The sequence below is a fragment of the Ctenocephalides felis genome, unplaced genomic scaffold (genome assembly GCF_003426905.1).
Source record: "Ctenocephalides felis isolate EL2017-DRISC unplaced genomic scaffold, ASM342690v1 CF-g0.4_SCAFFOLD_03572, whole genome shotgun sequence".
NCBI classification, from domain to species: domain Eukaryota; kingdom Metazoa; phylum Arthropoda; class Insecta; order Siphonaptera; family Pulicidae; genus Ctenocephalides; species Ctenocephalides felis.
In genome coordinates this window covers 28,998,169-29,015,581 of record NW_020539726.1, presented here as the reverse complement: position 1 = coordinate 29,015,581, position 17,413 = coordinate 28,998,169, and the positions used below count along the sequence as shown (strand labels likewise).

General features: G+C 30.9%; 1 protein-coding gene across 1 annotated transcript; it reads left to right on the top strand.

Annotated features, from left to right (window-relative positions):
- The first annotated feature begins 621 nt into the window (after window positions 1–621).
- Window positions 622–17,191, top strand: LOC113388341 (single-minded homolog 1-like). Its single transcript, XM_026625730.1, has 7 exons — window positions 622–744; window positions 1,053–1,289; window positions 7,279–7,478; window positions 8,035–8,141; window positions 12,752–12,899; window positions 15,033–15,405; window positions 16,790–17,191. The coding sequence occupies exons 1-7, from the start codon at window positions 622–624 to the stop codon at window positions 17,189–17,191; spliced, it is 1,590 nt and encodes a 529-aa protein (XP_026481515.1).
- The last annotated feature ends 222 nt before the right edge of the window (window positions 17,192–17,413 follow it).

The following is a 17,413-nucleotide window of genomic DNA, read 5'->3' as shown; positions in this document are numbered from 1 at the left end:
TGCTTTAAATAAATAATTCAACTTTGCAATTCAGTTAATTAATACTTATAAATATTGGACAATGTTGCAATATTTATAATAATCTATTTGGAAACATTCAGTATTCCTCGAACATTTTGTTACGGTACGGAAAGTTTCAGCAATTTGCCTTAAGGCGCGATGCCATACACCCCACTAGTTTTTTTGCTTCTAAACAATTTGGTATGTAATTGAGTTTATCATAAGCGTATTTTATGGTATTTGTCAACATAAAAGTACTTATTAAAGTTTATTTATTGATTAACCTTTCATTTAGGATAGAATCAGTACATATTTATAGATTTTCTAGATTCAATCATGTATTTCAATTTTATTCATGTCATGTGGATATGTATTGTAATAAGTATATCTTGAACCATTTTTAAGAATGATTTCAATTAAAATTTGTCATTATGTTTTTCAATATATAATTATTATATAAGTCTATTATTGTCTAGAAATATAATTATAAATAGGAACTCAAACTCTCATAAATTTAGTGATTTGAATTTAAAGTGGAAGCAATTATTACTGAAAAAATATATGAAAGAACATTATTATTTATTTTCATCTGGATCATAATTTATTTTGGTCGAAAAAGATATGTTCAGTGGCGGATCCAGGGGGTGGGTCACAGGGGTCATGACCCCCCTCCCGGAGTTTGTCTTAAGACGAAGATATAACACTAATTCAGCAATAAAATTACTTCATAATGATTTTATTTATGTATTTTCTTACCAAACACACTTTATAATTTCAATATGTATGTTAAAGTTATAACTTATTATAGACGAACGGCGGAGTCAAAGACTCCAAAAATTTAAAAATTTTCTAATCGTATTGCAAATATATGTTCTATACATAATTTAATTATGTGACCCCCCCCCTTGCGCCAAAGCTGGATCCGCCACTGGACATGTTAAACAATCTCCACCTATGGCCTTGAGTACTTAATTAGGTTGGGTTACCCGTTGCTTCCAATTATATTTCCCATCACTTCAACCGATTTACCCTGGTTTATCTATCTATTACAGGTTGAATTAACGGGAAACAGCATATTCGAATACATCCATCAAGCCGATCACGAAGAAATGACCGCAGTGCTATCAGCCCAATACCCCGGCGGCGCCCCATTAGTGGGGCCTCCACCCATAACGGGCGTCGGCTACCGGGCTCAGGCACAAGAATTGGAGAGCGAAAGGGCATTCTTCATACGAATGAAGTGCGTGCTGGCTAAGAGGAACGCAGGGCTCACGTCCGGAGGATTCAAGGTAAGGGATAAAAATAATAATAAACATATCACTTTAGAAACTAATTAAAACACTCTAATTAATACTCTCCTCTACTATAATTTATATTTAAAACTAGATGACCCGACAGACCTTGTCCTGTACCCATGCCTACAATTTTTTAATTTAATATACTAATCTTTACCGTTTACCTAAAAATAATAATTATTTTTAGTTTAACTTAGTTTAATTTAGTTTTCTAAATTACTCTTCACCCCAAAATGCATATACATTTATAATATGAGCGATGTTAAATGTAGAAATGCTATAAAATGATGAGTCTCAAATCCCAAACTATATTGGAAATTGAAGTCTTTTTAACGGTATAACATAACCATAACCACAACATAACACTGGTACTTCATGTTGGATTAAATGAGTTTAATTTTTTATTATTTAAAGTATCCAAAATGTCATCTTAAACTTTTCCTAATCGATATCGTGAGGGCCGAATTGTATGTATTCATCTTTACTTTCCCATTTGTTGTTACAAAGTGAATTTTTTACGAATTTTAAAAATATTGTGGATAAATTAGTAAGAAATGCAAAGAAATTATATATTGAAAAAAAAAAACTATATTGAAAATTTAATATCCGAATCTTGTGTTGGCGCCCCCTAAGGCGTGCGCTCGTATTTTTCGCATGCATCCCATTAATGGTAGGTCATCCCATTAATGAATTAATTTGTCATATCCTGTTTATATGTTTTTTTGTATAGCGAAGGAAATGCCTTTATGCATCCCAGACTGGTCTTTTGTCTGGGTATGTCGGACTCAATACCGCTCTGGTATAATACCGACTAAAACCTTAGCTTTGCCCTCGCCTCTGGTCCGCACGGAAACCGCCGTTAGGCATTACTTTATGGGGGGAGTATCTAGAATGTTATAATTCTTAACTTGTTTTATACTCATCTTTTAAGTGGGCGAAGTTCCATTCGTCCTTCCTCTTTCCATAGACCGCAGGTCAATTAGCACCTCTCTCGCAAATCTGTATATCATGTTCATATGTGTATCATTCAATCTGCCATACATATACTGTATTTTATATTATTTTAATTTCTGGCACATCTCAGTTGCTTTTTGGCAATAATAACGTAGATATTTAATTTTTTCTATTCATGATCATAAATTTATTATACATATTCTAACATTGTCTAAGTTCATAAGTAAATTGAAATTTTTGGCAGATGATAGTTTTCATTTGTTTTCAATGCAAACAATGACATGTCGTTTTTTGCAATTTTTTCCATTTATTTCTACAAAATTGCTCATACATCCCAGTACTTTATAATCACATACATCCTACAAAATTTCCTTAACAAACTTCAGAAAGATTTATCGAAATCCGAATAATCGTTCAGGAGGAGTATACAGTGAGTGCTTGTAATTTAATATGAATTCAGTATAATAGCAATAAAGCTCAAATTGCTTCTACGTTTTAGTTAGAAAACGTTTGTATGAGGAAAAGAAAAGGGCTGTTTTTAAGGTTTCTCCGGCAATTATTCGATTTTTTCTCGCCGTAAGAACCATCCTTAGACTTTGCGATCCATTTTTACATATAAGATGTCTCAACCAATACTATTCTATAAACTATCCCATAAATTTGTGACTGAATAAGTATATGTTATCCAAACCTTATATTTTTCATTTCACCTCCGATAACGTGGCTCATAAACCCTTTCTTGTGTGGGCATTATCGACGCTTAAAACAAAACTCGGCAAAATAAGAAAAACAACGAAATTGTCGTCTCCAGTCGCGACGAGTGTCAGTTTGTTTCAGACATAAATCTATCGGCCATTGCGTCATTTCCACGAACGCAGGAACAAAAGAAGTGGTCCCGGCAATAAGTTTAATGTCAAATCATTCATTGCCGTCGTATTCACCTTGCTGAGGATCCATTCATCCAAAACATATGAGTAAATAGGGTAGAGCGGGGGACAAAGGTCCGATTTGACTTTCAGCAAAACCGAAATAACTACATCAAAACAAATAACGCATATGAAACAGACTACTGTCTGACTATGTACAGTAAAACTCCCCGGTAATTCATTTTTGTATAAAATGTGTTTTTTGCTATGTTTCAATAATTTGTCATCTGGCCCTTTTTACCCCTTAGACGCGGTAAAATGAGACATCCAGCTGGCAAACAGGTCCAATGTATTATTTTTAATTATAAAGAAATTTTACGAAATAATAGCTACATTAATCAACCAATACAAAATATCAATACCCATGTTTTTTTTTTTTTTTATTTATTTTTTTTTTTATTCTGCAATCTATAAAAATAATTATATTTAGCAGAGAATGCTGACAAGTGTTTACAATTGGTTGTTTACAAATTAGTACATACGCCCAGTGGTGTATCTACTATAGTTAATATATAAAAAAGAAAAAACTAAAGACAAATATAGAGAAAAAAAAATAAATAAATATAAAAATAAACTATAATAAATCTCGAGGTATTTTCCTTTTGAGCCTGGTCGGCTGGCCTTCCTGGTATAAGTTGCATGCTAGTTGGTTTGGATGTGCGTCAATTCTATGCTTATAATTACAGGCAAACATTGATATATGTTCTTGAATTGTAGGTATACCCGTGTAACATTTTTTGCGGTGATGACCTGTATATTTAACCTTGATCGGGTATGTCGTCAGAAAAATTCCTTAGCATAGTTGGAATAAATATTCATTCGATTTACTATTTTTATTGTTTACCTTTTTGCCAGGGTAAAGGTTCAGTTGATACTTTTTACCCCACCCACGTGTAAGCTTTTATAGAGATTATATAAAAATAACCCTTGAATCTAACTTCAAATTAGCAATACGTCTTATAATATATACTTAAAAATTATATTAAGGTCTCGTAAACTAAACAACAGTGCTCAGTGCCAGAAAAATTACCAACGAAAGAAAATACTTTTGTTATAGATTTTCAAACATTGACGTTTATCTTTCCGAGAAAGCCGTAAGAATCAAGGCTGGTTATACATGTTTTTCCTCAACTTTCAAATATTGTTGTTGAAAAAATCATAACTTCACTTGTTTTTGAGATATTGGTGGTGGACCTTTTTGCACAGGATTTTATGCTCCGTCTACCCTACATCAGATAAAACATTAAAAACAATCTATTCAGTCATCATAAACTAAACAACAGTGCTCAACTATCTAAACTAAACAACAGAAAAAAAACTATCATCAAAATCTATCGTTGAAATTATATCGTCGTTGAAATTATATCGTCCGATTTAAGGTGATTGCTGATTACACATATTTTGCTCTCTACTTTAAAATAGTATCGTTAAAAAATACCATACTTAACTTATTTTGGAGATAATGGTGGTGGACCATTTTAACTGCAAATCTGTCAATCCCGCTCTTCCTAATATGAACAATTATTGGCATGGATTTTTTATTTGTTAAAAAATACCAGACTTTACTTATTTTGAAGATAATGGTGATGGGCCGTTTTAACTCCTGATCTTTCAGTTTTGCTCTCCTGTATATGAAGAGTTCTTAATATGGAATAAAATATTTTGAGCGTTTTGGTCATTGGCCTTTTATGTACGAGCTTCCAAAAAACCTTTCCGATGAACGAAATTAGGATATATGACAAAACCTGATTTCAATCTTAGAAACAGCATCTGTTTTCGACTTCGAAAAACGACTATATCAATATTCTACAATTATTATATTTTCCAATAATATTTTTCGATGTGGATGTGGCTTTAGCCCACAGTAGTCGTAAAATATTTACGCTTTCTTTGTTTCTGTTAGCCTTTTCATTCGTCTTTGCTCATTCAGACGTTTGTCTCAACTCCAGAATGCTGGTGGCGGCCACTCAATGATTTCCAGTAGTTCCAAATCTTCATACTAAAAGATATTTTAAGATTTATTTTTGCACTACACATTGATTAAAAACCTGCTCTCCAGTCACTGTATTATTGGCTTCCAATTTAGACTTGCTAAAATCTGGTCCTCCAGCAGTCACTGGATTATTGGCATCAGATTTAGACTTACTAAAATTTGGTCTTTCAGTCACTGGATTATTGGCATCCGATATAGACTTACTAAAATCTGGTCTTCCAGTCCATATTAAAATCTGGTCCTTCAGTTACTGGATTATTAGCATCCGATTTAAACTTACTAAAAAAGCTCTTTTAACTAGTCTTAAGATTAATTAAGACGCCACATCCAACTACTTATTTTATACACTCATAGACAGCCTCCAAATATTCTAAATAACTTTATTTTATTCATTTTTCTTCAAAAATTTTAATTTAAATAGCTAATGTTCACTGTACGCATAACAAATATACTCGCCAATGCACAAAATTCTAAAACTTCTCCATGACGAATATATTCGTAAATTCTAGTTAACTGGCTGGATTACCAACTACTTGTGCCAACCACTGTTTATTATGTGCCAATTATTTTTCGTAACTACCAATATCGTGTTACTATCAGTTACACCCTTTAAGCTTTCAAAATAAATCTCATTTTAAAAAGTAATACAATATACTTTCTATAAGGTTTATAGCTCAAATGCAAACATTACTTAATGGCTTCTGTTTCGTAACCATGTGGGGAATGTAAATGTAGAAGTGCCATCATGTGAGTTATAAAATTTATCAAATAGGGTTTTCCAGTTTCTGGAATAAAGTACATGCACTACTTTTCTGGAATAAGCACGTTTGGAACATAACATTAAATACTTTATATGAAATAATGTATTTTGGAATATAAATTGACATAGGAAGAGATAACTATTTAGTGAAGGGGTTATACGATTTATGTGAGGACATAGTTTAAACTACTCGTATACCATCAATTTGTGATGTCAATATGGGTCATGCCTTCCTTAAAACATTAAATTATTTCTATTTTAATTGTATATACCATGTTGCAAAAATACTTCTTCTATTTTAGAAATAGCTCTAGATATCAAGGTTACTAATAATTGCAGGTACTAAAAATAGGGTGGTAGTATAACTATCATGAAAAAAATAGAAAAAAAAAAATTTCCATGCAGTTTGAAAATTATGAGCTTTTAAGTGCAACCCAGAGCTTTGTCACAGGTTACAGGTCAAAATGTGAAAATTGTTCAATTTTATAATTTATTTTCGTTCATTTAATTTTTGACACTATAAATTTTAAATATTCAAAATTGGTCTGCTTCAAAAAAATATATTGAAGTGTGTTGGCAAGTTTAATCAATAGTTGACGCATTTATGAGGTAAAATATTTGGAAGTTCCACAATAAAAAAAAATTAGAAAAAATAAAAACCTAAAAATAACACTTAAATAAAAAAGATTATTAATAATTAACCACAATAACCGAAAATCGTCGCATATTCACAAAATCTCTAGGTTGCACTGCATGGAACAATTCTTTTCATAGTTACGATCAATACTATCATACCGTTTCCATTTGACGTTGAGTTCTGGGACACCCTGTATATATATATATATATATATATATATATATACAATCATGTTAAACATCATGTAATATTTTTGCTCCTTGTTTTGAATATAAGAGCACTTCCTTCGACAATGACACCCGCGTCGGAGTGAGAAACATCGGAAAATGTCACGTTCCAAGACCAGTTCTCTTTCACTGTCTTAAGTTATATGTACTAAGGATAAATTGAACGACTTCTAGGAGAAGCAATATTTTATAAAATATGCAGGAATCTATATTGCTAACACAGACAAATTTATTATTTCACAAAATCGTACAGCAGCACCTACGGACTCCACGGGCATGCAAGTTTTTCTCACTTAATAAACATAAAAATACTTTATCGATCATTTTGTAGCTACAACTATTATGTTTAGGCTATATTTCATGCATTACAGAACCCAGGTTTAAAATAATTGATTATTTAAATTATACTCCAAACCATACAGTAATAAATCTTCTTTGCCATCTATCCTCTAAAATATTATTAATTATGGTTGTATATTTTTTCAGGTAATACACTGTTCCGGATATTTAAAAGTGAAACAGTACCCTCTTGATTCAGGGTCCTACGATATGTGTTACCAAAATTTAGGATTAGTTGCTGTTGGACATTCATTACCTCCTAGTGCTATTACTGAAATTAAGCTTCATTGCAATATGTTCATGTTTCGAGCAAGTTTAGACTTAAAACTAATTTTCTTAGACGCGAGGTGAGTAAAAAAAGTAAATTTTTTATGTTATACTAATAGTTATCAATACGTATGAAATACAAATAATTATATAACACTAAAGTTGTTGCCTAATTTAAAATCAGTTTACCAGTTTACTAATTACCAAGACAAAAGTCAACATCATAAATTTAAGCAATAAACCTGGGCCCTTAAAATTTACTCTAACTTTCCTCGTAAACACATGATTTATAGTTTGCTGCGCCACAAATGTTTCTCAAATTTTAGTACCAAAGAACATTTCACCGTCACATTTTTTATTAGTAATATAATCAAGTTATCCAAATATAATATGATACTTTGTTTGGCTTCACTTATTAGTTCTTTTATGTAACAAGCACTTCTAAGGGGTGACAAAGTTTTTTAAAATGAATTATGAGGATCGAAATTTAATATGTTTACACTACTGTAACATACTATATATACATATATATATATACATATATATATATATATATATATATATATATATATATATATATATATATATATATATATATATATATGTAACGATATTATTATTTTTTTATTTTTTCAGGGTAGCGCAACTAACAGGCTATGAACCTCAAGATTTAATAGAAAAAACAATTTATCACTACATTCATGGAGCTGATATACTGCATATGAGATTTGCACATCATACTTGTAAGTTTGATTCATATTTTGATAATATTTCTAAAAGAAACAAACTGTGAAAAAAATATAAAAATTTGGCATTCATAAATTAATTGACCAATCATAATCAGAATTGAAAACTAAATATTGAGTAGATTGTAAAGATAGTCTAATTTTTCATTGCAAAATTCAAAAAGGGAATATTTACACATGTTTTCTAATTCACAAAAAGCTCTTTTTCTTTAAAAATTATTCTATATAGAATATGCATGTATATATTCTATATAGTAGAGTCAATTGTTTAAGTTAAGTTTCATATCCTTTTTTTATATATATTTTTATTAATTTTATGTGCAAAATACATTACTTGTCAGGCTTGCTTCAACCCTTTTCGTCACAATAGTATATTTTAGGCAACGATAATTTTATTTTTAGTCTATATTTACAACCTTGAAACATATTTCAAAAGTGTATGATCTTTTTTATGCCAAATTCCAAAAAGTTTATTAAAAAGCTCATATATTAAAATATGTTATTCTTTGTACAAAAATATTTAATTCTTTAATTTTTTTATGAAGAGCTGATAATATTGTTATTGTAATACATTTAAGTGTTTCATGTTGCATTTACATCAGGCCTAATTTTAGACTGTACATATATTTTATATACTTTTCGATGGTTGTAGTAAAACTTAAGTGTTCAAATCATAAATGTGATAATAGTTTCAGTCTTAGATAAATTCTAAAAATTAAAATACATTAAACATAGATAGTATAACCGTTGAGATAACCTTTAAAAGCGACGTTTTTAAGGGCAACTTTGTCAAAAAACTGATAAGTTCTGATTTTTGTTCAAAATTAAGCAAAACATGAGAATATGTAGCGCATGGTAACTTGCTGAAACTTTCAATTAAACTTTTTGTTAAACAATATAAAAATCCAAAATTTCTGATAATTTAGATAGTAGTCGGTCGATTCAAAGTAACAAAAATGTCGGGAAAATTTGTTTGATCTATATAAGTAAACTTTAACCCTTTAATTTTGCCACCGCCGTAAGTTAGTAAGAATTTTGACGTCGGAGCGGCGTGATCTGAGTGGAAAGGGTTAAACATTACAAAAGTTAATGCAAAACCGAGAGAATTGGAAACAAAATTCAAAATCGCTATAAAATATCTGATAATTTGATCTGCATATGTCTAAAGATCACTTTTGACTACTTAATGAACTTTTTAACTTTTTCGGGATCTCCGAAAACGCTAGACCTGCATTTTCAAAAAATTTTAAATTTTACAATACGAGTGAAATGCCTTTTGAATCATTCAAATCGGACGCTCCGTTTCCTCAAAAACTGAATTGCCATTGTTGGCGCATTTATCCTATATCTCCAAAACGGCTGGACCTGCCTTTGCCAAAAAGTAATCATCACGTCTCCATGTCAATACGAATTGATTGGTTTTCGAAGTATTCAAATCGGTTGATCCGTGCTCCCGCAAACAACGACTAAAAATGTATCCACACATATATAGTCACATAAGCATATACATTAGAGCGGGTCCATTTGTATGGGTCAAAGGTCGCTTAGGCACACACGATTTTCGGATACTAGAGATCAAAATAGATACCTTGTTGAAGAAACTATACCTCTTATATGAATGCTTAGGTCGCTCGCAATGACGCAAAAATAAGGGTTGAAATTTGAAGAACTCCATTTTAACCCATTTAGAGTGCGGTTTTTCAACATTCAACCCTTATTTTTGGGTCAACGCACGGGACCTCAGAATTCATTTCAGAGGTATGGTTTCTTCAGCAAAGTATCTTATTTTGATCTCTAATATCCGAAAATCATATGTGCCTAAATGACCTTTGAATCGACCCGTCCTAATATACATCGATTTTTTTAATTGTAAGATATGCCGAAATGTTCAGAACCCTTTGATATACAAAAAAATCGATTTTCGATTTTTTTGCGTTTACTATACGGAAAGTTAAATAAGTTCATTTTCATTAGCATAGAGCTGATTTGAAAAGCATAATATTTAAATAATTTATCAAAATTATTTCCATGCATTAATATCGATAATCCATCCGGCATGAGCGTTAAACATTCTGTTTGTAGACGATTTTATTCCAAATCATCATTACATAATAAAATGTGCGTTTTACACTTTTGCAACACGAAATATCCCGAATATGATATTATATTGTATATTCCCAAACAATACATAATACAGAGAAACCCATGCCGCCCATACCATACCATATGGCCCGATGCGCCATTTTGTCCGTATTATCTCTATTGTGCACAGACGCAGTTTGTTGGCGGGAATAGATGGCAAAGGGCTCCGGGAATGGGTAATTCCCTTAATTTATTTGAAGGCACGATCGCTTACAAATCGACCGGTACCATTGTAAACATACAGGGTTTAAGGCGCACTCAATGTCGCCCTTGGATAGAAAAATCTGCGGCTGGATTTCGAAATGTTATTTATTTCGAATCGAGAGCTTTTAAAGAAATCACGCCAGGATACGGATGCATATCGAAATAAACGAGATTTGTCAGATACTTAACAAAAGGTTTAAAAAAAACTTCTGACGTGAATTAATTAATTACATACTTAGTCATTTTTTATGAAAATTAGATAACTGCAGGTGATCATTCTTGCATAAATGTATTAAATTCCCATAGCGCAAGTTATAGTAATCGTCAAAAAATCGAAATTGAAAATTATTGCAGTCTTCACGTTTCAAAGATTTCTGAATATTTTGGCATACTTTGAAAAAAATGGATGTGTATGTATGTTTGAATACAATTTTTCCTACAATTGAGTACAAAACACATTCAATTCGTAATGAAAGGGATAATCCGTGAATAGTTTTTGACAAAGGCAGGTCCAGCCGTTTCGGAGAGACGGGCTAAAAGTGCAAAAAATAACAGTTTTTAAGAGAACTTATCCGATTTAAATGATTCAAAAAACTTTCTACTTGTGTTGACAAATAATGAAATAAATAATAAAACTAAATAATGAAATGAAATGAAATCTTTAGATTGATTGATGATCTTTTTGAAAACATTTAATATTTTTCGAATATTTCATTACGGTACGGGGAGTTCTAACAATTTGCCTTAAGTCTCGATGCCATATACCACTAGTTATATAGGTTTTTGAATTGAAAAAATATGTACATAAAAAATTATGAACTTAACCATGGACATCAGCTACCAGGTTAATCAAAATAATACTTAAGTTAGAAAGTATCTGCAAAAAGTTTTATTGTTAGGAAAAAATTGACATCAGATTTAATGTAAAACAGCTTAAATAATCAATGAAAGTTTCTCGTTGGAAAAACCTACCCAAAGCCGCAAAAAATCAGCTCGTATAGTCTAATAATAATGCAAGAATCTCATTATAATGAAAAAATTATACTATTTTTATTATAATATCATTATAACAAAAATTTGACAATGAATAAAAAATAATTTATAATAGAGATAGCAATGTTTGCTAATTAGGGTAAGGTTGCTTAAGTCGTGCTCCTTGGATATTAAAATAAAACTTTTTTTTGTTTTATTTTTATTAACTCTTATTCATAAAATAGTTATTTTTACGTTTGTCTGTGCCGTCTTAACAAATTTCTATTTAGAGAAAGGTTGTTCTAAGTCGTACCCCCTGGAAAAATTCAAATAAAACACATTTACTGCATATTCAGTGGCTTATTAATAAAATGATTTATTTTAAGTTTGTCTGTGCCGTCTACGCAAATTTCTAATTAGAGAAAGATTGCTTAAGTGGTACCGCAGAGATAATGACCCTGCAATATTTACAATTAGTGCAAATGAAATAAAACTATTTTTTTTAATCTTGAATCTTTTGAAATCTTTCAAAATAAGAATTTTTATAAGTTAAATAAGTTTTTTGAAAATGTACTAACGGCACAAGTTGCCTTAGTTGTACCACCTTTAGCTTTGGTCACACTACTTACTACAGGCCTACTACTAAAAACTAATTAATTCAGTTTGAGATGAAATCTTCTTTAGTTTTTTGTTACCAAGTCGAATATAATTATTAAAATAATACCAGAAATAAAATAAAAATATCAAAATCTAACGAATGCAATCATATTTTTGCTATAAATGGATTGAAACTAACAAAAATATTAATAAAAACTTCATAGGCAGCTTACTTTTTAGTTCGCAAGGTGTCCTTTAGGTTTTTAATTGAAAACTCAGTTCTATTTATAATAGTATATTGAAATTTAGATGACGTAATTTATAATAATTAGACAAAATGTAGCTTATGAACTTAGGAAGTTTTACGACTTGAGAAGCTTTGCCCAAATACTTCTAACACTTAATTTTATAACTTTAAAAGCTTAGTTTGTCTCAATCTCTACAATTAACTTACCTACTTAGACTACAATTGAAATTTTAATTTTTTTTCATTTTTACTTCATTATTCATTAGGCTCTCCAACTAATCTCATAGTAACCTTGATTATAAATGAAATTTTAATCTATCAAAGCAATTTGATACAATTATCTGCTGATCTCCAGTAATCACTTAATAAAGATTAAAAATATAATATTTAAATATTACACAATGGATCAGATAATAATTTAATATACTTTCTTCTATTATTACAGTGCTGTGCAAGGGTCAAGTGACAACCAAATATTACAGATTTCCAATCAAAACTGGAGGTTGGGTCTGGATGCAAAGTTATGCAACTATAGTGCACAATTCGAGATCATCGAGGCCACTTTGCGTAGTTTCAGTTAATTATGTATTAAGGTAATAGTTTGAATAAAAAAATCATCGTAGTCAAATAATATAAAATAAGCTCTGGTAATAACGTAGTAAATTATAAAAAAATCTGTTCACATACACACACACATACTTTTTCCAAATTTGGTCTCATTCGATTCAGAATGGCTTGAAACGTCGAGAAAACATAAAATTAGCAAATCGGATTTTTTATGAAAACAAACTTCTCCTTCGAGAAGTTAAAAATATCGAATGAACACTATGGGTTTGTTTTACAACATTGAAAAATTTTATTACTACAGTTTACTTCTTTGTTAAGTTAAGTATATATTATATAATAGAAGTAGTTTAAAGAATAGAATAAGGTTTGATTAAAAGCAAAATCTATCTTCAAAACAAACAGTGGAAAAAGATATTTAAATATAAAAAATTAATTCTTATTTATCAAGTATATTATTTTCACATTTCGGAAAGTTTATGCAACTTGCCAAGGTAAAATGCCACTTAAACTAGTTATTTTATACAATCATATCCTCAAAATATTCCAAATAAGTCGCCATTTCAGAAAATATTTGGTTTTCCAAAAACTTTAATTCAAATAGTTTTATACTCATGGCGTATATACTCGTTAATACACAAAATTCCTTCACTTTGCCATGACGAGTATATACGTTAATTACAGTCAACAGGTTAATGTAGGATAAGTTAAATAAAAATATATTATTTATTTAGAAATGATTCATTTATCGTGCCATCTAATAGCTCATTTTATTAAATAATGTATAAAATTTTTCTATGTTTTTCCTTCAAGAATACAGAAAACAGTACCATATATTTATAAATTCATCTTATTATTATTCATGTACCATAAATAAACTTTATTTGTGTTTTTTTATAATAAATAAAAATTAATCATTTAATCTTTTCAATACGCAACAGATTTTATAAGAATCTCTTTTCCAATGTAATTCTAATATTTTTACGAATTCAAAAATATAATTTATTACTTTGATGCATAAAAATGATTTGCGTTATCAAAAATCTAATGCGTTTATTGTTCGTCAATAATGATTATAAATTTTTGAAATATTTATGAGAATAAATATACGACTTGATTTTATCTTTGTTTGCCTAAAAGATACATACAGAAATTGTTTTAGCAAAAATAAAATGATAATATTCTAAAAATAAAATTAATTACTTTGAAAAAGTACCTACTTGTTTAATTCGATTAAGAGCAAATTCAAATGAACATATTTTTTGCGATGTTTTCTACAGAAATGACACTGCTGTACGGGCCAGCAATCCGCCCAAATATTAAATACACAAACGATTTTCTAATTATCATTAATAGAAATGTATTTAAAATATAAAAATTATACTTCTATACAGTGGCGTCGGAACCGTGTGGGCTGTGTGGGCTTGAGCTCAGCCCACCCATCATTTTCAAAAAATTATATGGGCTAATATCTCTAAAAAAAAACGAGCCCGAAAAAATATAGAAGTTCTATATTTAGGGTGGATATTTCGATTTCCTTTCTCTCAGGGGCTCGCATGATTGCAAATTAATAAAAAACAATTCTATGAAAGTTTTAGCTCTTAATATTAATTTTAAGATAGTCCGCACTCTAATCAAAGTTTCTTATGGATATAACATGGGAAAAATTCCATTTGTTTTTTAGAATTTTACAACATAGCGACAAGTGGATCAAAAGTTTGAGATAAACATTGTATTTGCTTATTTTGATCATAAATAAAAATAATTACAACAAAAATTTGACAAATTTCATAAAATAAGTATTTACTTAAGAAGATTCAAGAAACTTTCGTTGGAGTGCGGACTATCTTAAAGTAAATTTCAGGGCCAAAAACTTGCAGAGAAAATTTTTTCATCAATTTAGAAGCATTTGAGCACCTGGGAGCAAAAAAATCGAAAATAACCATATTGAGGATCACCCTACTTCTATATATGTAACAGAAAACTACAATAAAAAAAAGTTTGAATAATTAACTCAAAGCGATAAATTTTGATCAAACGTTGGATGTCGTCTATAGGCGACACTCGTACACACAGGTCGACAAGCGCATGTCGCCTATAGACGACACTCGTGACAAAAGAATTAAAACACAGTTTTTTTTAATATATTTTTCTATTCCCAGTGGTCAAGAAGCAAAAGACTTGATACTTTCAACAGAACAAGGACCAGCACGATCAGTCACAGAACCAGCTGCAGTATCAACGCCCGTGTCAACGATACCAAAAAGCAATCCTGTCCAACTTGCACAACATCATCCAAGTAGCCACGAAACAGTAACGAGTAACCATCCAGTAATTCAACAACCACAACAAACAACTCCGCCTATGCAACACCACGGTGCCTCACATCATCATGAGCCAACGCCTCTTCTGCACCATCAACCACCAGTAGTTGGTCACCATAGTGGAGAACATTTACATCACAGTGGATATAGGGAAAATTCGTACCATGATCATGGTCCACATGAATATCAGTATTTGCAACATTTACAACCGGTGAGGAAACCAGATATAACTAGTTGGTATTGGTATTTTGCCTTGAGGAAAGTTACATGAACTTCCCGATTTGTGTAAATAATCGAATTAATCCATGATAGATAAATTAATTTATGAGTGATTAAAAGTATTTCGAGTGGATTTATTAGACATAATTGAAAACGAACGAACACGCAAACTCGGAGTATTTTCTAAAAGCAAATTTTCAAAAATCAATAATTTTTTAATCAAACCAGTTTCCATGGTTTAGTGTGTTCATTAAGACCAAGTACTCTATCGTTATACCAAGTAAATCGTCTAATTTCAATCTTAACAAACGTCAAAAAACTACTCATTTTCTCAAACTTTGATGAATTTTCAAAATTAAATTACTTGTCGTAAGGCCGCAATATTTCAGTAAGTTCTATAAGACCATGATATATATCGCCAAAAAAAGTTCCATAAAAATCGGCTTCATTTTTTTTCAACAGTTAATTACACAAAAAACGGCTCGGTAGATTTTTACCTAAAACTAATCAGTATTATTCCCAACTAATATCTTTCGAACAGTTTTTTAGTTTTTAAAATCGGTTCGGTAGTATGAGCTTAAATGTAGACAAAAAGTATAACACTTTTTTTCCAAATTACAAAGAAACGGCTCGGCCCATCGTCGCACAAAACTGAGAAACAATAGTCCTTATTGAGATACATCATATGGCTTTTAAATTTTTGAAATCGGTTCAGGAGTTTTTGAGAAAACGTCGATCAAAGGTCTAATTTTGACAAATGTCAAAAAAACGATACTAATTTTTGCAAACTTTGAAGAATTTTTTTAATTAAACGACTTGTCGTAGGGCCATAATATTTCAGTATGATCTACAAGATTATGGTATCTACCGTTCAAAAAAATCATAAAAATCGTCGAATTTTTTTTTAAACTTTATTACAAGAAAATGGTCTGGCCGATCTTTACCAAAAACTAATCAGCACGATTCCCAACTAATATCTATCGAACGGTTTTTGAATTTTCAAAATCGATTCAGAATTGCGGGCTAAAACGTAGACGAATTTTTTTTACTTTTCTGCAATACGGCCGATCGTCGCACAAAACTCAGAAACGCTACTCCTCATTGAGATACATCGATATGCTTTTAAATTTTTGAAATCGGTTCATCCGTTTTTGAGAAAACGTCGTTTTACGGCAAAAACTCTGTTCGCACACATACACACACACCAATTTTTTTCCAAATTTGGTCTCATTCGATTCAGAATGGCTTGAAACGTCGAGAAAACATAAAATTAGCGAATCGGATTTTTTGATGAAAACATAAACTTCTCCTTCGGGAAGTTAAACATTTACAACTTCACGAGAACAGTTTTCTCTAACAAATCATCTTTATTTCAGCACGATCAGCAAGTCTACGACGACAGCAGTTCTTCAGCAAATTTCTGTGCATACCCCGATCACATGTTCTACGGTTACGAAACAGCAGATCCAACCCATTCCCATACCCATTTGCAACCAATTACCGAAAGGCCCTTTTCGGTTTCAAGTAACTCCTGCAGTAGTACAGAAAGTGAAGTCAACAATATGGTGATCTATGAAGCAGCCAGAGCAAACAACCATGTTTTACACGATTTTCAAAATTACCAGCATCTCCAACCTGTTACGCAACACCAGCATCATCAGCCTGTTGTGGTAGGAGCAGGTGTTGTAAATAACACTTCACCTGGTCATGTTCCTTATAAAGGGGTGATAGTTGATGCTCAGCAGTATCATCAGTTAACTAATGAGTATGTTCGCTGATAGAAAAAAAATTATGGGTGTAAATCCATGAAAAGATTTAAAAAGTGGTGACAGAATCCCAGATGTTATGGGGGCCAGATCTTGAATAAAATAGAAATGCTACGTTACGGGTCTATCTTCGTATGAGTTGGTAGTAACAAACTGCCAAAAATTTGTGTTTGCTGTGCGATCAGGCGTTTTACACATAGAACCTAACCTACAAAACAAACAAAGTTCAAACTT